Here is a 22,952-nt window from a genome sequence, read left to right as displayed (position 1 = left end):
TGCTTAAAAATATAAAACATTTTTAAACTACTTGTTTTTTCCCCTTTTGTAGATGCTCTTCGATGTTCTCAAAATGTTAGAGACATGATTTATTTTCATTTTAGCAAACCATTCATTAATATGCCTCTCCTGTTTTTCTTATGGATGATATAAAGGCATGTTCATTAGTTATGTGAAAAATTAGTTTCAGAATCATTTGAATGGCTGGTTGCAAATTATTCTTTAATGGTTTATTCTGAATGTGGAAAGAAGTTTCAGTACCATATTCTAGAGATCAGAAACTGATACTATCCTATATGATATTTTTTAATCATTCATTTAGATAAAGGTACAAGTAGCATGCCTATCTTTTTTTCCTGGTTACCCAAAGTTAGGAGGAATCATTCATCTAACACATGTCAAAGTTAAGGCTCAAGCAGACCCTAACAGGCAGGAGAGAAAGTGAGGATGCCCCTAAAAGATGGAAAGTAATAGGGTTAAATCAACTCCATCAATTTAGAGTGGGACATTCAAAGTCAAACAGCAAATTTTCTGATAATGATCCAGGGTTTTAAGGCAATGCCAGGATCACATTGAGAGCTCATATAATATGGTAGCAACCCATGATCTTCTTAATCTACATTAAGTTTAGGCCTTGTGGTCAGGACTAAGAAGGACCCACATCTACTGGCTTCTTCCCTGAGCTAAAGTTCTCTTTTGGAGCCTTGTTCAATTCAGAGCACATTATAGGAAGAATTCTGAGAAGCTAGAAAAACCAAGATAATCTCATGAATTTATTTGATTTAGCTGTCGAAGAACACAACCAAGAATAAGGGAGGAGAGGCGAGGACATTGCACACAAAACAGGAGAGGCAAAAACATCTGAAAGTGGGAGTTTTCCCAAAATGGAATTTGCTGGCTTTTCAATTTTTAGGTTCCCCCTAAGTGGAGACGGGAGATATTCAAGTAGACAATGGATGACCATTTGACTGGGAGGACTTCTCCCCCAAACCTATGCACACACAAATACATCATACCAGATGACTCTGTAATGGCTTCCACTGGGATTCTGTGAAGTTACAATAAAGCAGATATAGGTTAGTTATAAGAAGGACCCCTATGACAGAAGGATCCAAAAGTACCATCTCCATGAGGAGGTAATGGCTTCTCCTCCCTTGAGGGTTTCCAGAAAAGCAAAGGGTATCAATCACTTGTCAGATATTCTGTGGAAGAAGTTCTTATTCAAGTATGCAGAGGGCTGGATGGCACAAAGAACTCATTCTGTTGTGGATGCAAAATGGGAAGGCCTTCATTCCACCCATGAGGAAAACCAGGCTCAGGAAGATTAAGTGATTTGCCCCCAATTGCACAGGAAATAATTTACTGAGCCACTGATTACAAGAGTCACTTCCAGATCAGACTCCATTATCTCAGAGTTGTGTCATCCCCAACACAGTCCTCCTTTATTTGCACTTCAATCAGTTCCATTGCTATTATTGTTGCTTATGGATGCTATTTTCCTCAGCTATTTTTTCCGGGCCATTTCCACTTCCTGCTGTAAGTTTCTGGAATAGGGCGTTAGAATCCAAATCTTGTGATGACAGCCATCAGCGGAGGTGAGAATTGGTTCTCCTCCTGATCTGGGAAGATCTTCCCCAGTTTCTATCTATTTGGTCATTCCTTGAACGCTCACAGAATGCCTTGTTTTGTGTTATCACTTCTCAGGCTGCTCAGACATCCTGTTCTCTGAACTTTCCCCTGCTGTAGCATACATCACTCACACTGCCAGGATCCTGCAAGATCTTCGCAGAGAGTCTATGTTCTAGACAAGGATTACTCTTGACTTCTGAGGCTCTACATGAAATCAAGACCAAGGTTTGAAGGTGGACAATTTTAGCTTCCTTTTTTCTCCTCGTTTTCTTGGCCTCGGTCAGTTGCTCCAGAGCCCGTATCTCTCTGACCCTCCCAACACCTTCATGGGCACAGGTAGCAGGACTATCATATCCATACATCATTTCCCCTCCCACACACAAGAATAACCGAGGGCCATGTAGCCCTAGAAGAGCCCAGGCACTGCTGCCAAGTGTCTTCTCCCTCTCAGTGTGTGAAGAAAGCATTTATGGAGGTGGCGGGTGGGGGGGGGATTCCAAAGTAAAGCTCTTTGCCAGGCTTTCGAGGTTATGTTAGTATTCCCAGAATGCAGACTCGAGGATTTACTTTCTCTCAAAGCAGGAATCTTCAAAGAGATTCAGTAAAAGAATGTTATAGAGCAGTCTGACATCAGATTTCCCCAAAAAAGAAATTATTCTGTGGAATGACAGAGACGTGGGGTGGGGAGAGTTGTGATACACCTGTGACCTAATAGAAGCACAGGAGCTGGGGAGGGAAAGACCCATAAGCCCCTAAAAGCCACCCCAGACCATCGCCCGCTGCACTGACAGTATGCACCAGGATGCAGAGAATGCTGGATGCCCCTCGCTGCGATTTAAAAGCTGGCACTGATTGTGCTTCTTCAGACACAAGGTTGATCCAGCACTCTGCCCTGGGCTGGGGGGAGCAAATCACCAGAAGAAAGACCTTCACAAATGATCAGGAAAGCCCACTTGGCCTACCTGGTGATGCCTGGTCCATTAGATTGGCCGTCATAAACGTCACCGCTGGTGTAGACAGGGCCGTGACTCTTGTGACCTGAGCAGGGAGCAGAGGCAGGAGGTGGCTCTCCATCCGAGATGTAGACCCTGTGCACAAACAGAGGCTTTTAGCAACCAAAATAGAGAGACCCTGCATGTGCCTGCGATCCTGTTTACTAAAGGGCAGCATGTGGTCATTCAAAGAGACCTGGGCAGCTCCCGAGGTCCAGCCATTCTTCATCTTCATCTTCATCTCCTGGTTTTCCTGGACTCTATCAGTCTCAACTCACATCCAGTCTCTTTCAGGTGAACGCTCCAAACTAGTGCCTTCTCCCTGAGATTCTCTCTCATTTAAGCTAAACTAGTCTTATATGACAATATTAAAAGGGGTAATCAAATATAAACTCAGTTTCCTTTCTACCCCAAGGAGCCTGCAAAAGACTGACATCTTCATTTCCACACAATGGACCAGTGGAGGTTGCACAGCTTGCTCTCTCTCTCTCTCTCTCTCTCTTTCTCTCTCTCTCTCTCTCTCACACACTCTTTCTTCCTTCTGTCTCAGTCTCTCTGTCTCTCTGTTTCTCTGTCATTCTCTGTCTTTGTCTCTGTCTGTTTCTGTTTATATCTCTCTCTCTGTCTCTCTGCCCCCTCTCCCCATGTCTCTGTCTCTCTTTCTCTCTCTGTGTCTCTCTCTTTCTTTCTCTCTCTCTCCTTCTCTGCCTCAATCTCTGTCTATCTGTCTGTTTCTGTTTATCTCTCACTCTCTGTCTCTCTGTCTTTCTCTCTCTCCCTCTCTCTCTCCGATTCTCTGACTCTGTCTCTGTCAGTCTCTGTTTGTCTCTATCTCTGTCAGTCTCTGTCTGTCTCTGTTTCTGTATATCTCTCTCTGTCTCTCTGTCTTTCTCTCTCTCCTTCTCTGTCTCTTTCTCTGTCTGTCTATCTGTCTGTCGTTCTTTGTCTTTGTCTCTGTCTATCTGTCTGTTTCTGTTTATCTCTCACTCTCTCTGTCTCTCTTTCTCTCTCTCTCCCTCCCTCTCTCTCTTTCTATCTCTCTCTGACTCTGTCTCTGTCTCTATCTCTGTCTCTGTCTCTGTCTCTCTCCCATCATTCCCACCACTCCCTTGTGAACTCTTTTTAGGGTTCTCTCTCTTCTGCCAGAATAAAGGACAACATCAACAGCCATCAGTGGCCTGAGTGACTCCCACTGGTGTCTGGCCAGGTGGGGCCAGCAGGATTGAGACAGACAGTGCTTGGAGAGGAAGCAGCTCCTCCTCAGAGTCTCAGCCATGGAGGTTTGGGCTAGCCCTGGAGAAAGGGCTTTCAGGAGCTCTGCTGAACATGCCTACTGATTGCCTATTTTGTCATAATAGGATTATGCATTTAAAACAAGATGATTAACCTAATTATATTAGCAAGAGATTAAGGGGGATTTTCTCCTGCTGATGTCACACAAGGAAGATGGCCTAGAAGCAGCTTCCGGGGTTTCCAAAATCTTCATTATCAAAATTTAAAAAAAATTCAAAATGTGTTCATGAGTTTCTCCTGATGCCCCACAAGGGGCTAACAAGGTTGGAAAAAGAATGGTCAGAAGAGCTGTGTGATGTGAACACTGGTGGCCACTGCCTCCGAGAATGGGTTCACTGAGAACGGAGACGAGGAATGCCAAGGCTCTCTGTCACGTGGTGGTATTTGCCTATCGATGCCACATACATGCCAATTGGCACATTAGCCCTCAAACCGAACATTTCTTCACTGCAGTCCCCCTCCTCTGACTCTCTTGGGGTCATGCAGGTGATTCTGGGCTCTAAGATTCTCTGTTCATCCAATGAAACTCTGCTTGGGGTCTTAGCCTAGGTAACGAGAATTTACAGATCGCTTTAAGGTTTGCAGAGTGCTTTATATGTTTTCTCATTTCAGACTCGAAATAAAGTAGATGAGGCAATTATTCTCATTTTGAAAGTGAGGAAACTGAGGCTGAGAGAGTTAAGTGAATTGCCTAAGGTCACACAGCTAGCATGTGTCTGAGGCAGGATTTGAACACAGATCTTTTTACTCCAGATCTTGCACTCTATCCACCTCACTACCTAGGACTATGAACTATGTGTCATCCCAGGACCAGTCTAGAAAAGCACAACGAAGCTATTTCCAAGATGGCGCTACAACGGTCAATACCCTATTTGGCCAGCACCTCTCTGGAGGACTCTCTGCTAGGTTGTAGAGGGGCTGCTCTCTGCATAGGTGTCACCACTCACAGGAGAGGTCCTTGAGCAATTGGAGGAACAATGTTTCAATCAACATCCTTTAATCTATAAGCGTGTGTTAATAGAGCACTGCATGGCTGGGCGAGAGACAGAGATTACAATAAGAACAACATGGCCTTCGAGAAAGCAATGGCCTCCTGAGGGAGCCTCCATGAAATACAGAGATGTAGCCTGCACAGCAAAGATCCAAACTACTGACAAGATAACTGGGGAGGGGGTGGAAGAGAGCATTGTGAGCTCTAAGTTTTGGAAGGGTAAAAGCAATGGAGACAAGACTCCGGGTTTCACGGGGCAGCTCCTCATTTTCTTCCCTCGATGCTTCCAAGAACCTGGGCTTGATGAGTGTGGACACCCCTTCCAATAAGGCAAATGGAAACACTCTCAAACTTACTGTCTTCTCCTCTCCTCCCTCCCCTGCAGGAAGGGCTGAGCCCCTGGAGAGTGGACTTCATGAATCTTCTGACAATTTAAGTCAATGAGAATTTATCAATCAATCAATCAATCAGTCAATCAAGATTTAAGTGCCTACTGTGTGCAAGGTACTTCGCTAAGGGCTGCTGATATAAACTGAGGCAAAAGACTGTCCCTTCCCTCAAGGGGTTCCCAATCTAATGGAGGAGACACAAAGCAAAGGGCTATGTACAAACAAGTTCTATAAAGGATAGGTAGGAAATAACCTTGGCATGCAGAGGGGTTGGGACAGGCTGCCTACAGAAGACAGGATTTTAGCTGTGACTTAAGGAAGCCAGGGAGGTCGGTGGTCAGAGAGGAGGAGGGAGAACATTCCAGACTTGGGAGACAGCCAAAGAAAGTGCCCGGATCTTAGACATGGCGTCTCTTGGGTGAGGAATAGCCGGAAGCCGCTGGCTCTGCATTAAAGAGCATTTGTCAGGGCATGATGTGTAAGAGGACCGGAAAGGGAGAAGGTGACTCGAACATAAGGGACTTGGAAGGACGAGGGCCCCGGCCAGGTGAATGGTGAGAAGTGGAAACCCAGGGAGGGAGGAACAAACACTTCTTTTAACTAGAAGGAACTTTGAAGGGTTTGAAAAGGAAGGATTAATTTCAGAGGAAAAACACATCCCCTTGAGACTCTACCTATTAATTGACAGCTAATGCCGTGACTCATGCACACCCACAGCTTTATCCTTTCTGTTCTCAGAGGAACCCTGCATAGGGGAAGTCAGCCCTTATTTAATGGATTCATTTTCCCATTTAAATCTAGTGAAATGAATAGAAACCTTCTCCTCCCGGAGGCTGGAAGTCCTGGACAGTTTTGTTGTTTTTTAATCCACCCATCCTTGGGGCCTCTTTATTTTCAGGAGGCAACTTCTTCCCGTCACCTGATCCAAATGGATGTATCGGATACAAATTCACGCAGAGCTGATGCAGCCCCTAAAGGACAGATCCTGAAAGTTGGAGAGAGTGGAAGAGACCTAGCCTCGCTCACAACCAAGCAAACTGGACTTTCCTGGGGATGCCAGGCCCCGCTAGCACCTGGAGGGTTTCGTTTCGAAGTAAAATCTTCCTAGGCCGTCATCATTTCCAGCTCCACAGCACCACATCTGCATCCACATCCCATTCATCAGGCCGCCACGGTCAGGCAGGTCCTCATCGCCTCCGCCCTAGAATGCCACAATAGCCTCCTGTGAACTCTTCTCTGCCTCAAGTTCCTTTCTTCAGTCCAACTCCGGCTCCGTTTGAACTGTGATTTTCCTGAAGCGTAAGCCTGGCCGTGTTGCCCTCCCCCACTCAGACAACTTTCACTGGAAGGGCTGAGTAAGTGGTGCCTGGCTACCCTTCCTGGCCTCTTACCCTTTCCCCCCTTCCATGCAATCGCCAGGCAACAGCACTGCCGCCTTTGTTCTTTCTGGCCCACCAGATTCCATCTTCTGTGCCTGGGCTGGGGAGCTGGCTGTCTCCCATGATGGGAAGGCTCTCCCTCTTCGTCTTGGCCTTTTCGTTTCCCTCTTCCTTCAAGCCTCAGCTCAAATTTCATCTACCTCAGGAGCCCCATCCCAGGCCCTGCCACGACAGAGAGCATCTCCCACTCTGAGATTGCCTTCCATCGACCCATTACCTGGCTGTCAAGTGTTAGGAATTAGTGTTTTGTCTGTAGACTGTGAGCTCCTTCAGGGCAGGAGAATTCTTGGCCTCTCTTTTGTCTCTAAAATCTAGTGCAGTCCACTTGGCGGTCCAGTGTGGGCGCTCCAAACCACTGCTGGTTGACTAATTAGGTAGGGGGTAATTAGAAAGCAGGAGATGGGCCACATCCAGCCCCAGCACACAGGAAAAGGACTGGGCACTTCGGGACTAGGGGTGACGTGTGGGGAGGAAGGGGAGGGACGGCGAGCCTCATTACTCTCCTGCTCTTTGGTTTTATCAAAGTCCGATGCTTCGTTTACAAGTCACATGAAAGGCGTCTCGTCTATCTCTGAGTGTAGTTTAATGTATATTTCTCTTTCAAGAAATCAGAAATTAAAAGCAAATCCTCTTAGGACCAGGGAGCATCTGGGTGTGGGGAAAGGAGGAGGAGAAGGAGGAGGAGGAGAAGGAGGAGGAGGGGGTAGGAAGAGCCCCTTCATCTAAGGGTCTAATGAGGAGGGTTTTCTTGTTGGCATCTTTCTATTTCTGCTGTGCAAAATGGATCCTCAATAGCTGGAGACAGCAGGAGAGACTGAAGAGTGTCCTTCCTGCCACCAGGGGCCCTGGGCCCGCAGATCTGCTCCTGGGTCGTCTCAAGGGCTCTGGGAGGATCATGCAGACTCTCACCGATTAGAAAACGAGAGGGTTGGACGGGGCGATCGCTAAGGTCCCTTCCTGGTCTTCGCATCGCTCTGACAGTTGTGTATCATGAGGAGGGAGCCTTGGCTGCACCCTAAACTCGGGGTTTGTTTTTTTCTGAAAGAAGATTTTTCCGTTATTTGTTCTTTCTGCTGCAAAGCTGTAGTCCCTCCCGCCCTGCTCTCCTGTAATCTCTCCCCTCCTCTTCCCAAAGTACTTTGTCCCCTTTAAGCACTCCTCCCTGTCTCTTCCTCAGGGACTCTGGGTGGGTACCACAGCCTGGCACCTAGGAGAGGGGGTGGTCTGGAGGCCAAAGGGGCCACCTCTGTCACCACGGCCAAGGCCCGGGCACATGAGGTCTCAGTTTCCTCGTCTGTAAAATGAAGGTGTGAGGCCAGAGGATCTTTTACTCTAGCAACCTCTAGAGACAGAGCCAGTCAGCAGTCTAAAGGCCTCTCCCCATGACTCTCCATTCAATCTAAGGGCGATTCAGCGAGAATATGATGTGGAAACAAAGACCCGAAGAGTCCTCATCTTCCCAGGGCAGAATGGAGGGAGCCCCAAGGCCTCGGCACGTCTGGAAGGTACCTACAAGGATGACGTGCCCTGCCCCGCGCGCATCCCCCTGTCAGAGGCAGAAATGCTGCCTTGGTCAGCCCTGCTGAACACATGGAAAAAGGGGCAACCATGGCGAAGAGCCACACAGCCAACCTACAGACTCCAAAGGAGGCCTGGACGTGTCCCATTTCGGTGATTTCAGCCCAGATCCAGCCTTTCTCCCACTAGAGCTGCTCCCAGCCCACCTGCGCCTCTGGGAGGCCGACCTGGGCCAGCCGGCGTTATCAGACACTCATCGGTGCCAGGCGACGTGAAAGGCACTCGGGGTGCAAAGACAAAGGCAAAGTGAAGGCTGGCCTCCGGCGTCACAGAGCCCTGCTGCCCGGGTCACAGAATAGAAGGAGGCAATCCCAGAGCCAGGGAGAAGAGCCGGAGGAGAGTAAGGCCGGCCCTTCCCAAGAGCCCTTTAATAAATGCCATTTTGATCCACAACTCTAGAACAGTGTCTAGAAAGCGGCGGGGATGCAGTAGAGGAAAGGGGGACGCGGCTCGCCTTGCCACAGCAGGATCAAAGGACAGACGCCCAGAAGGAAGGAGCCCTGGAGTCCAGGATGGATTGGTGCAAAGGGGTCAGCAGAGGCCAAGTTTGGCACATCCTCCTTCCAATCTTTGGGACTGTGCCCTGGGGCCAATTTCACAGCAGAGAGGACGGGCCCCCACTGGGTATGAGGTCAGAGGCTCTGGGGTCTGCTCCTTGGGGAAGGGAGGCTGTGGGAGAGCTGATGTCAAGAGCCCTGCCTTGGTGGAGCCCTGAAGTCCTCTACCAACAGCTTCACGTGCTTCACCTCAAGCTTCCATCCCCAGCGGCAGCCTAGAGACGATCATCCCCCCTTCCCTCCCCTCCCGTGAGCGGGGCTCGCCCTTAGATGATAGATGGCCTACTTTCATCAGGCCATTCTGGGAAGCCTTCCAGCCCGATGCAGCCTTTAAAGCTTGCTCTCTACAGCAGAAGCCTTAAAGAAATCAAAGGGACGGAAGCACCATGAGGCAAAATGGAGGAAGAGGTGAGGCATCCTCGTCTCTTCACCGAGAGAGAGAGAGAGAGAGAGAGAGAGAGAGAGACAGACAGACAGACAGACAGACAGACAGACAGACAGACAGACGGAGGGAGAGAGAGACAGAGAGAGAGAGAGAGACAGAGAGAGAGAAAGAGAGAGAGACAGACAAACAGACAGACAGACGGAGAGAGAGAGACAGAGACAGAGAGAGAGAGAGAGAGAGAGAGAGACAGAGAGAGAGAGAGAGACAGAGACAGAGAGAGAGAGAGAGAGAGAGAGACAGACAGACAGACAGACAGACAGACAGACAGACGGAGGGAGAGAGAGAGAGAGAGAGAGAGAGAGACAGACAGAGAGAGAGAGAGAGAGAGAGAGACAGAGACAGAGAGAGAGAGACAGAGAGAGAGAGAGAGAGAGGGGCCATCACAAACATCTCAGGAAGTTTTTCCCGTGACCTCTTAATTAATTCACCGCATGGGCTCATTTTGAAAGGCCAAGAGAGGAGGGGCCAGGTCTGATTGAGCCTGAAGGGACCTTCCTGCCCACGTCAGTTTTCATCAGAAACAAGGGACATCACATCGGAGGTGCAGCAAAGGGAGACGAATGACCCAAAGGGCCACGGCCAATAAAGGGAAGGTTAGGACCCGCTTGACTTGGTCCCATCTGTTTACAGGTCGGCTCCCTGATGCCACTCGGGGTTTGGGGGACAGGCCTTCCCCACGCTTCCCCTCGGGCCCTCAGCTCTCTTCTGGAATGGCCAAGGCACAGCAGGCTTCAGACAGCCCTCCACATCGCCTTGTCTTTTTGCAATGATTCAGATGACACAAGGTTGGACTTGTCAGTCCTCTCACTGGTGGAGAACAAAGTCACGCGTTCCAGTGAAGGCCTTGACCAATACTCCCTTGTAGGTCTCAGTTCCAGGGAAGACTGACTGAGACAGGACCTGTGCATGGTGGTGGGGAAATGCAGAAGTCCACAGCAGAGGTCGTGTGGCTCAGACAGGGCAGGAATCTCAGGCCAAACAGAGACTACGATTCCGCTTCTCTGAGCGAACAGACCCTTCCATCGGGTCCGTTGGGTCCAAGCCCAGCAGCATCTACTCTTGCTCCGAATCCATCTAGGCTAGACCCTGCAGACTTCAGACCGAGGGCAGAGCAATCTGACGTTGCCCTGGATCAGACCACCCCGAGAATGCTGAAAGCTTACAGAGGCCCACTGAGTCACCGAGAGCCAGAAATAACACAACATTCAATGGCCAAAAAGGCAGCAAAAGGACCGTCCTACACATTGCCTGCAGAAGTTCACAGAGCTCAGCCTTAGCATTGAAGTTAGAGTCAGGAATAAGCTGGAATGATGAGAAAACAAAAAAAAAAAAAAAAAAGAAACCCACCAGAGAGAAGAAACGCAGTGACCCAAACCCCCAAGACCTAGACCCAGAGGCAGAGGATGTGTCTAAAACGTCTGCAAGTGCAGCATCAGAGAAAAACACAGCATGGACACAAACTCAACTAGAAGTGACTGGAAAAAAAGGAGCAAGAATTTTTTGAAGGTTTGTTATTTGATAAATCAATTGAGAGAACTTGAGGAAAGTGGAAGAGAAATGAGACCCGTGGAATGAAAAATGGAAAAGTAATTCATGGCTTGGCCTTAGAGATACAGAACTTAGCCCCAAGCAACGAAGTCCCTGAAAATCCAAAGGAGCAGGTAGAAGCCGATGACTCCATGAAGCCCCAAAGAGGATTTATGACAAAGTCAAAAGCCTGAAAACACAGAAGAAACTGTAAGACATCTTAGCAAAGCAACTAAGGGAAAAGAGATCGAGGAGAAACAAATTAAGAATTTTTAGATTATCTGAGCACAATGACCAAAACAAGAATTTACATATATTATTGGCAAGAATCTTAAAGATAAGCCTCCCAGGGGCAGCTAGATGGCTCAGTGAATAGAGTCAGGCCTAGAGATGGGAGGTCCTGAGTTCAAAGGTACACTCAGACGTTTCCTAGCTATGTGACCCTGGACGAGTCACTTAATCCCAATTGCTTGGCCCTTCCTGCTTTTCTGCCTTATAACCAATCCTTTGTATCGATACTAATACAGAAGGTAAGGGTTAGAAAAAAAAAAAGTAAGCTCTCCAGGCCTCTTAGAAGCAGAGGACAAAGAGAAATTAAAACGAATCCACCGATCATCTTCAGAAAACACCCACAAAAGAAAAATCTCTGCGAACATTATAGCCAAAATCAAGAATCTCCAGTCAAAGAAAAAGTACCACAAGCAGCCAGAAAGAGAGTCCAAATCCTGAAGAGTCCCAGCTGGTTTTCCAGGAGATTTAGAAGCTCGTCCCAAAAGGGGCAGAGAACATGGTATGTGATATCTCAGAAAGCAAACCATGTGGCCCAACACAACGGAGCATAATGCCACCAGGATGGATTTTTAATGATATAAAGGGCTTCTACCCATTCTTACGGTAAAGCCTGGAGCTGTGGAGAACCTTTGAAGTTAAAACCTCAAAGTTCTGAAAGGAAAAATGAAAAGGATACGTGTGGACCAGACAAGGACGCGCCGCTTCCATTCTACTATGGGCAGAAGCTCCACGGACCGTCTCCGGATCCAGCGGCAGCAGCAGGGGCTGTGGAGGAGGACAGCAAGCCTGGGAGGGTTTCTGCTGTGCCTCGATGACCAGAGGGAAGGATGTAGGTGGAGGTCAGGCTCGTCCCTGGCTCTGCTCACTTTGATTTCCAACCGTCTCTTTGCAGACTTCTTTCTCCTCGTGCGCTTTGTCATTTCTTCTATCACAGGAATGTCTTCAGGGTTGTGGCTTACCATTCCGTTAGCCATTCCACACTCTAAAAAGTTCTAACTTGCTTGAATTTTCCCCCCAAAAAAGATGGAGCGATTCCTCTTTTAGAGTAAATCTTTCATCATTCTTAAATGTTGGTACTATGTTCTAGATCAGAAAAATAAACACGCTGTAGGGGATCTCCTGCTTCCCCTGGCTTTGATCTCCCTGCACACCTCCTACCTCTTCTTGCCCATCGGCCTCTTTGAGGAAACGTCCCCAGGAGGGGAATCTCTAGATCTCACACTGGAGCATTTGTCACTTCGACAGAGCTCCATCCACACCGCACCCTGGGTCATCTTTCCACAACCCTTGCACTGACCAGCCTCAGGCTTTGCCCTCTTTGTCCGCATTTCCTTTGGAGAAGAAACCTTGGAGGCGTTTTGACTTACATTTCCCTATTCCTATTTTCATGTTCTGATTCTCAGATATGGCTGGTGGTGCAGTTCATAGAGCACAGGGCCTAGAGTCGAGGAGACCTGAGTTCAAATCTGGCATTAGACCCTTACTAGATGTGTGGCCCTTAATAAGTCACTTAAACATCATCTGCCTCAGTTTCCTCATATATTAAATGGAGATAATAATAGCATCTACCTCCCAGGGTTGTAGCAAGGCTCCCATGAGACACTCAGCACATAATAGGAGGCACGCAGCAAAAATGTATTTTCTCCCTCTCTTCCCTTCTGAGGGATCTGGAACATTCTTTCGCAGAATTGTGGAATATCCATCCTTGTTCATACTCTCTGACTGCTCATTGAATGGAAAAGAGGGAGCCTAGTAAACTATCTGGCAAAAGTTTGAGGCTAGATTTGAACTCGGGTTCTCCTGACTCTGAGCTGATGCCAATGGCTCAGTGAATGTTGGTGATCTCTCCTTTGCCTGGGAGGCAGAAAGCTGAGGGCTGTGAAGTGCTCCTCACAGGTGCTGCCTTCGGGATCATCTCCCAGAGCTCGCTGGTCTTTCTGTGCGCGGAGAGCCGTCGAAGCTGCTGATCTGGTGGCTGCCGAGTCCTTTCCGCCACGGCCATCTCTGTGTCCCCAGACGCGTCTTCTCGGCAGGCATTCTGGGCTGCCATTTCCTTCTGAAGTTCATTTTGCAGGTGAGACAACAGAGACCAGCAGGGTGAAGCCATTTGTCCACTTAACCAAGCACTCGAGGCCAGATTTGAAGTTAGTTTTTGGCTCTGGGGCCACAGCACCACCTGGCCGCCCTCCAGGTCATCCATCCCTTTTTATTATTGAGCCTGAAGTTGTTTATTTGCTCACCAGAGAGAAGTCCTGGACATGGAGTGAGGGCCTGAGGGCGCCCGATGTCCCTGTCTCTGATGAGGTGACTTTGGACAAGTCACTTACACTCTGACCTGACTTACCAAACGCTCTGCTCTAGGACTTCACGCCTGCCTTGGGGTTAATCATACCCATCCAAGCCCGAGGCTCCCTCTTTGTCTCCAGTCTTCAGTGTCTGTTGGGACAATGGGTGAGGGAAGAGGGGGCAGCGGGCAGCCTGGCTCTCCTGTACCCGTGGCCAGTCTGAGCCGAATGAGCGACCCAGCCCTCGGGGCTGCCGCTTACGGCTCCTCTTCCATCTCGTCCGGCTTCTTGGGGTCTTCCCGAGCGGCTCCATCAGCCGCCTCTCCCACTGTCCTGCTGTCAGGAGCTAACCCGGCCGCTGGAGAGCCTTGTTCATACGCCGAGTTCCCGAAAGCCAAGGATTAGGGGTGACAATCGCAGGGGACGAAAGTGGAGCCGGCAGAAGACAAGGAAGCGAGGGGGGGCGCCGCTCCCTCCTCCCAGGACGCTGGGAGAGACTTTCAAAGGTCATTTATTTATTTTGGCAAACAGGAGAAACAATTGTTCTTCGTCCGTGTCACTGATTTATCTGAATGGAAAAGTTCCATATCCTGGAATCAATTAACTTGACAAAGAAAAGGGCTTCATATGAATAAATTGGGGGGGAACGTTGACTTTTTAAAGCTAGAAATGCCAACAAATCAATAAGGTGTTTTTTAAAAGCAGCTTCCTAGACTTTCTTTTCTTTTTTTAAATCCTTTCCTTCCAATCCACCATTGTGGATTGGTTCCGAAGAAAAGGAATGGGAAGGGCTAAGCAATGGTTAAGTGACTTGCCCAGGGTCACACGGCTAGGAAATGTCTGAGGCCAGATCGGAACCCAGAACCTCCTGTCTCTAGGCCTGGCCCTCCATCCTCTGAGCTTCCTAACTGCCCCCAGCTTCAGAGATTTCCTCATGTTCCATTTAAAGTACAGTAACTGGTCATTATTTTAAAAGAAAAGGTTCCCTCATACATTCGGCATTTTGGATCGTCTTAGAAGCTCGTGGTCACTCAGGGGTGCCCGCACTGACCCCAGCTGCCATGGGAATGGTCACTGGTGCAAAAGGACGGCCAGCTCTGAGGGGAAAAGCTGGGCGCTGTGGAGGCCTCATGGCGGGGGGCAGGGGGGGAGCTTTGGCCTCTCACTGAGATTTTAGTCCAGCCCGATTTGCGGAAGCCTCGCAGCAGCCTCACAGAAAGCACAAACACCTTCTCGGGGGCAGCCCTTTCCCGCTGGCCCAGCTACGGGCGCTGAGCTGCCTTCGCTCTTCCCTCCCGAGCAAGGATGCTGCAGGGGGCCTTCAGCCCGGGTCCTCCTCGGGCCGGGCCTCCTCGCCAGCAGTCCCTGCTCTCGTCCTGCCTTCTCCGCTCTCCCATGTCTGTCTGCATCACGTCGTGCTTGGCAAACACTGGCCCCTGCTGCCACGGCCCCCGAGTCTCTGCTGGGCCGCTGCTCCTCCACGTGTCTGCAGGGAGAGAATGGGGCGCCCTCAAGGCCAGGGACAGGCACAGACAGCTCTGGGGCTGGCCCAAGGAGGCTTTCCTGGTGCTTCCTCGCTGCTTCCCTCCATTCCCATCTGTCCCGGGGTGGCAGCTCTCCGCTCGGACGGCCCTGTGTCCCTTCTGCCTCACAGCCCTTCCCCACCACATGGACACCCCGACCCCAGCCAGCTGGGCCTGGGGGCCTCCTGCGGCCCTCTGGGCTCTGACCTCTTCCGGCACTTCCTGGAGCGCCTGCCTCGCATCCAAGGAGACCTCTTTTCCTGTGAGGAGCCCCAGGACCACGCAGGCGCTGAATGAGCGTGTGTGGAATGAATGCGAGGAGGCAGCGCCCATCTGGACCTGCTGCTTAATGCTAGTGTGCCCGTGGGAAAGGCCTTCATTTCTCTGGGCCTCAGTTTCCTCCTCAGTGAAGATGCTTTCTAAGGTCTCTCCTAGCTCTGCGCCCTGATCCTCTGGGGTACTTCATCCGACAAAGCCGGAGCCAAGACTGACACCCAGAACATTCCGGCACAGGGAGACGGTTAGAACAGACCACGTGGGGGTGTCCGATCCGTGGGGAGGTCCGGAGCTGAGCCGAGCCAAGCCTTCAAACACAGAAGGGCTCCGACTGGGGGCTTTGGTCCTGCCCTTGGCCTAATTGCACGCCACCCTCTCCGTTTGGCAGACTATTTAAAGACGTCCGCTTGGCTCCGATGGGCTCCCGGCTTTGGGCTTGTGGGTGCTTGTCCCCAGCGGGCACAGGACCCGTCCGCCTAACCTAGAGCGCTCTTGATTGCACACTCTCCTCTCCATACAGTCCACAGGAACGATCCCAGAAGCTCCCTGGAGAAACCTCCCAAAGCCCTGGGATAATTCAGTAGAACTCGAGTGGGGTGGGCACCCCCGATTCCTGGTTTTCCTCTTTTATCCTTTTCTACTTCCTCTGACCTGCTCTGTCCTAGAATAAGCCCAGAGCTGGCCTTCCCGGGGCAGCCGGCCTGGGCTCAGGCATGCATGAACAAAAAGAAAGGGGAGGAAAGGACTTCCTCGTGGGCCCTAGAATGACCCCCTTGCTAGGCAATCGATCCACGGCAATCTCAGCAGCGGCCGCGTCAAAGGCAAGTCTCTGATCTCCAAGTCTTTTAAGAGAGCCTTTCTTTACAAAGCCAGCCATCTCCCCAGAGCGGCCTCCAGTGCCATGGGCTCCCCTTTGTTTTCCATCCCAGCCCTCCGGAGGCCTGAGAGCTTCGCTCTGTTTAGAGGCTCTTTCCCCAGGCACACCTTTCATGCCCATGGTTCGGTTTTCTATTCGTAAACAGCAGAGACTTGATCCTGGGAAACTGCCAGTGAGACTGTCCCTCGGTAGAAAGAAGAAATATTTGGCAGCTTCCCAATTACAAAGCTGAATAACTGAGGTCAGAAAGCTCCTGGGTGGCCCTTCATGAGGCCTAAACAACCCTGGGCTAGTTGCCACTGGCCACTCCTCCTAAGTCATAAGCTTCCCTCCTAAAGGGACCCTGAATGTCGGGGCCAAGAGGGTCACCATTGGCCACTTCCTCCAGCACTTAGCTGCAAAATGCCCATCTACAGCATGCCAGTCAAATTGGTCATTCAGCGTCTTCTCGAATGCCACCAAGGAAGGAATCTACCCATCATCCCCTGAAGCTACTCTGATGCAGTCTGAACTTCTCTCTCTGCGCCTTCTACTCTTTGCTACAAGCTCTGCTGCTGAAACCCAAGCAGGACACGAAAATCCTCCAATGTTCAAAGTCCAGTATTCAAGGCTAGTTTATTGGACAGACCATATGAGCTGAGGTCGTGGTTGGGCCACTTAGTACCTGGATGCCATTGGGAGAGCCACTCCATCTCCCCGGGCCTCCGGCTTCTCCGTTTGGGAGCGAGAGGACTGCAGTGGATAACCTCAAATTTCCTCTTCACTTCTGGATCTCAGATTCGTGATTCTGTATGACAGCAGTCATTCGTGGTTAAATGTCAGCCCGGCATGGGTTGATCCTAGAGAGTCACAGGGGTATAAAATGGACAGACAGCGCTGTGATGCAGAGTGACCATGTGGGCGAAAGAGCCTCATCTCTTCTCATCGTTGCTTAAGGGTTTACCTCTCTCTCTCCTGGGCTTCCTGGATTTCCTTAGAACAGTATATCTTCATAGAACAGATCCGCATGTCAGTTTGATTGTGCTTATTCAGAATATCTCCCCAAAGCCCAGAGATCACCTGCATGGGAGGGATTTTGATCCAGAATCCATGGGAAATGCATTCAAATTTGCTCCCCACCTCTTCTAGTCAATTGTTCATCCTTTGTTTCAGAAGAGGACCAAGGACAGCTCCTGCTAATATTTTGACTGGTGCTTGACTTAGATTGAAATGAGGCAGAATTGTACAGAGATGTCAGACTCACTGTCTCTTCCACAGCCATCGAAGTCTGGTGAAGACAGAAGTCAGGATGGCTGGCGATGGTCTGGGATGCAGCTCTGATGTCTGGCCAAGCTCCAAGCACTCCATAACACCTGCTTCCACTGCCTTCGTGGTGTTGGACCAAATTGTCCTCATCCACCCATTGTGCTGGGGGAAGTCTTTCCATGCTTTGGGTAGGCTTCCCTCTACCTCACCTATGGCTTGGAGACTTGGCACCTGCCCATCTGCCAAGACACCTTTACTTGGGAGTGTGCATTACAGCTTCTTGGAGCCACACGTGGGAGTTCAGTGATAGATGGACACCAAAGGGGGATGACTAGCCCTGAAAAGAGCTTGACAAGCACTCGCACCTGAGATGTTAGTCCTCCTGGACACCCCAGACACCCCAGGAATATACAGAGACCACTGGTGAAACTGTAGGACAATGGATATGGACTGGCCGTGGGCAAGAAGGGGCAATAAAAGGAACGGGACCCTCATGCCCTGAAATCGTGCATTTCTTACCAGCTAGTCCCAGTTAATATCAACTGCAAATCTTGTAGATTCAGCATTAGTCAAAAAACATGAATTGTAGATTGTTGAGCTTTCCCCTCTGTGTACCAGACAGTTAATGTTCTATGCTAGGCATCAGCTTTGGGCCCAGTCTGTTTCATTAACTGCTTATATTGTTCTTAGAAATAATGAATGACCTCTAATTGTACCACATCCCCTCCCCATGCTCCTATTCTAGAAGGGCATCAAGACTCCTCCTTGACAAATGATAACAAGCTGAACAATGGAGGAACATGGAACCTGTCACTGGGGACTCTGGCATTCCAGAAGTATCCCCCATCTTGGGCATGTTCCTTATTCCCTATGGCAACAAACTCCAAAACACTCCTCCACTGGAGTCTGGAAAAGGGAGATGCTTAGAGAGCGGAGCCCAGTAAATATGCCAACTTTGATTCACAGGGTATGGAAGCTGCCACTCCATGGTATAGCAGAGCTCCAACTCCAGAGACCCAAAGCCCAGAGATCACCTGCATGGGAGGAATTTTTTACTAGTGGGATACTTTACTAGCCCCTGGGCTGATCCATTGGCCATAAGGCTACCTGATTAGCCCATGGACTATTCCACTTGCTATTTTACCACCATAAACCACTTCGTCAAATAAAATTCATTTCTTACTTTTGGAATGAATGGAGTTTGAGTCTCCCATTCCTAGGACTTGAGACCCTGCTACAAACTTGTGTGTGTTTCTCCCACATAAAAGTCATTCTGAAAATAACTTGGAACTGGGCCAAACCATTAAACCGTACATATCTTTTTAACTCCAAGACATTCTAATAGGTATATCTCTGAAGAGATCAAAGACAGAGGGAAAGAATCTATATTTCCAAAATTATTTATAGCAACATTGTTTTGTCAATAGCCAAAAAATTAAAGGAATGGTTAGAATACTGTGTCTGGAGTCAAGAAGACTCATCTTCCTGAGTTCAAATGTGGCTTCAAATACTTATTAGCTCTGTGACCCTGGGCAGGTCACTTAACTCTGTTGGCCTCAGTTTACTTCCCTATAATATGAACTAGATGAGTAAATAACAAGCCACTTCAGTATCATTGCCAAAACAATCCCAAATGGGGTCATGAAGAGGAGGATATGACTAATCGACTCAATAACAGCACCAAAAGGTGCTCATCCTGAAACCTCAAGGACCGTTTCCTTCTCATCAGTCTAGTAAACTTACAGTAGCCAGAATAAAGTAGCAACAGCAAGAAGATGTAAGCCAGAGCCTGGAAGTCCTGCACAGACCATGCCACAGAGGGAAGGAATGTCATCTATTAACCAAAATCACACCCTGGCAATGTGTGCTGGGTCAGGGCAAGCCATCCAAACCTTCGGTAAGCCTCAGAGCAAGACAGCCAAACTCTGAATGGAGCCTCTAACTCCTGGGTGACCTAAATACATTCATTTTAAAGTTCTGCCAATGGTTTTGAGAGTATTTGTATATATTAATGAACTAAGCCCAGGTGGCCCAGATAAGACTTAGTCTGTTCCCCCAAAAGTACAAGGACGAGAACTCCCTAAGCCCTCTTCTACCTCCATCTGGGTCCATTTACTCAGGGTTCCCAATTCTAGTCCAAGGGTGCAAGGTGGCTTCTCCATGCCTCCCCCCTTGCCCATCCTCTTCCTCACACTTGCTGACTTTCGTCACTGTCCCGTGCCCTCTTCCCACATGGCACATACCCTGAACTTTCACCACATATCTCTGTCTTTTCTGTGTCCATTTATTCCTCTCCCCTCAATGCCTTTTTAGATAGTATTTACAGTCTTATTCCCCACGCCCATCCTGGTCTTTCCCAGGAAGGAACCAAAGATTTGATTGTTTCTGCCCCATCTCATAATTTCATGAAGTGATGATCAATTCAGGGAGTCTTGGGGGTTTCAGAGGGGATACTTTGAGCAGAGACTCCTTAGGACTGGGCAAGTCCTATCCCCTGATAGAGGGGTGAATGGTGAGATTCGTGGCAGCATCTCTTATCATTAGGCTCCCTCAGTGTTTTGTACCCCAGTTTTTAGCAGGTCCATTCAGCCCAAATGATTGTGAAGCCTTGGGGCAGCCAGCATCCTGACAGAATGGAGAGGCTGAAGTAGAAGGAAGCCTCTTTAGCTTGCCTTCCTTATTTCCCTTTCAAACATGCAGAAATTCAGCTCAGGGACAAGGTGAAAGGAGCAGCCTAGAGAGGATCATCATGCCTGGCAATAACTACTACCATGCGGATGTATTTATCATGTTTCTTTGTGGAGATTTTGAACCCAGAGGTTTATGAGGGCAGCTAAATGTCACTCTGGCCTCAGCCATTTATTAGCTATGTGACCTTGGGCCAGTCATTTACCTGCCACTTGCCTAAATTTCTTTATCTGTAAAATGGGAATAATCACAGCTCTTTCCCCAAGAACTGTGGTGAGAATAAAATGAGACATTTGTGAGTTATTTTATATTAGATGAAACTCTGTATGGGTACTATTAACTATTATTAGTAATATTATTACTGTCACTATATTACATTGGTTACCAGTTCTCTTAAGCAGGCTTCCATCCATGAACATCAGTTGACTATGAGGCTACAAAGATGAATATTGGGTTCTCCACTTAGTAGTCTGGTAGCTCCTCTGATGAATACAAGAATTACCCATGAAGCCACAAATGCATGAATTTAAGCATCCGCTCATCGCACTGTCTCTGAGTGGCTCTCTCATTTCAGGATTGCATTTAGAGCCTGGACTCCACAGGAAACACACAAATGCAATTAAAAATAAAATAAAATAAAATAAAATAAAATAAAATAAAATAAAATAAAATAACTGTGCAGGTGGGGGATGCCTCCATCATCCTCAGCATGACACTCCCTCAAGGGCTGCTGGCTGCTGAGAGCAAAGTAAAAGGGCGTCCAGCTCATTCCCTTTGTGGAGTTCTGGAGTGGTCCATGAGCTGGATGGCTAAGAAGATGCCAAGGAGTCTTGGGAGAACAGAGAGGGGAGGATCATCTTATAAATGGTTCTTGACACAATACGCGTATGACCATATGTCGAGGCATCTATCGCTGTGTTTTTATTTCAGCTAAATGTCTTTGGAGCTGGGTTAGTCAAACGTGTTGTTCACTTGTATGAGCCATGGCACCACCAAGGGAAAGGATCAGCTGCATTTCATAGGACATTAAACTAGCTCTTAAGGGCAGATCCTGGGCCTTGTGAGAGATAAGGCTGGTGGCCCCACTTAGAATTAAGCAACTGCATCATCATTATCACCATCATTATCATAAGATCTTTCTATGACCCTTTTCAAGGCTTTTAAAAAGGCTTTACCTTCTGCCTTAGGATCAGTCTGTATACTGGTAAAGTAGAAGAATGATAGGGGCTAGGCAAGGGGAATTAAATGACTGGCCCAGAATCAAATAGCTAAGAGGTGTCAGTAGTTAGATTTGCACCCAGGACCTCCTGTCTCTGGGCCTGGTTATAGATCCTAGCTGCTCTGCACCCCTACCCATTAAAAGTCTCTATAGAACTACAAAACAACATTTGAGGGCAGACAGATGGAATAATGGATAAAATCTGAGTCCCAGAGTCGGGAAGACTCATCTTCAGGAGTTCAAGTCTGTCCTCAGACACTTAGCAGCTGTGTGACTCTGGGCAAGTCACTTAAACCTGTCTGCTTTAGTTTTCTCATCTGTAAAATGATGGGAGAAGGAAACAGCAAATCACTTGTGTATCTTTACCAAGAACACCTCTAATGGGGTCATGGAGAGTAGGACGCAAATGACACAAATGAAAAGCAACAGCAACAGGCTTGTCCCAATGTTCCTTATTTGCCATAGTTGGTGGCATTTTCGAGGGCCATCTCCAGACCAGAATAAAACACTGGAGGACTTTGAGTTCCATTGGTGATTATATAATAATTGTTCAATTGAGTCAAATTCTAGCTGGTGAGAATTGAAAAGGTCTTACAGACCCTCTTCTCTAGCCTCTTCCTTTAATCAATGAGCCAAACAAAACCTAGAGTGGACATAGGTCCCCTCTAAGGTCAGGTAACTGAGTAATGAATGACTTAAAGCAATAATCAAGTTCTCCTTATATTTTACCTCAAATTTATATTTAATAGAACATCATTGTAATATCTTAATTATCTTCATTTTAATCTCATCATTAGCCCTAAGGGCAAACTAACACAAGGAGCTGTTTCCAGTAAATCACATAAATAAATAAAACCCTTTGATGTTTTTTGCTGTTGGCATTTATAGAGGGGATTTTAGCTTGATTCTATCTCTCTATTAATTGTATTCATCTTGTAACTTAAAAAAATAATGAAACAATTTATTTTGGAAAATCCAGTTACTAAACTGTTGGCAGAGGTTGAAAACACTCTCTAGGCTTGTAGCAATAAAGATGCCATGTACCCCAAATAGCCCCCTGTCCTTCCCAGTTGTGCTCCAGTTTGCCAAAGGACCAGATCAAGGTGAACAAGAGTCAGGATCAAAAGCATCAGGTGTTGATCTTACTGGGGGATGGGAAATTGAATTGATGTTTGAATTTTTAAAAGAAAAAGTCCTTTTCCTCTTCCTCTGAAGGCTTCCACCATCATGATGGATCCCACTGGGAAAATTGCCCTGGATTTTGACATTCCAAGCAGAATTCTCTCTCCCCACACCTATCACATGATCCTGCACACAGCAGAAGTCTACTCAACTCTTGCCAAATATTAAACTTTAGGTATAAGTTCTGTTAAATATAATGACTTCACAATAAAGTCCGAGTGCCTTCTTGCAAGTTCTCAATGGAACTATTAATTCAACCAAAACTAGACAAAGAAAGAGTCCAAGCTTTTCAATAGAGGGAAATAGGGAGGGAAAAGTTCCATTACTTTAATAACTTTGTCTTCTGTGCTTTCTGTCCAATTTGTAATCAGGGAGCATGAATTAAACTGATTCTAGGCTATATTAATTTGATAATTGAATCCACTTTTCTCCTATAACACAAATATCTGCCAATACCTAAACCATGAAAAACTTTTGATTATATTAAATTTAAAATGATTTCCATGAAAAAATCAATGCAACCAGT

The 22,952-nt window shown here is 48.0% G+C and overlaps 1 protein-coding gene across 1 annotated transcript in view; it reads right to left on the bottom strand.

The window, feature by feature from the left end:
* Positions 1–22,952, bottom strand: part of TCERG1L (transcription elongation regulator 1 like) — a 341,385-nt gene that overhangs the window by 129,132 nt on the left and 189,301 nt on the right. Inside the window, exon 5 of the mRNA XM_044662931.1 lies at positions 2,592–2,717. Within this exon, the coding sequence (XP_044518866.1) occupies positions 2,592–2,717 (126 nt within the window). The remainder of the gene's footprint in view (positions 1–2,591; positions 2,718–22,952) is intronic.

This window comes from Gracilinanus agilis, chromosome 2, assembly GCF_016433145.1.
Source record: "Gracilinanus agilis isolate LMUSP501 chromosome 2, AgileGrace, whole genome shotgun sequence".
Classification (NCBI taxonomy): domain Eukaryota; kingdom Metazoa; phylum Chordata; class Mammalia; order Didelphimorphia; family Didelphidae; genus Gracilinanus; species Gracilinanus agilis.
This window is presented reverse-complemented; position numbering and strand designations above follow the sequence as displayed.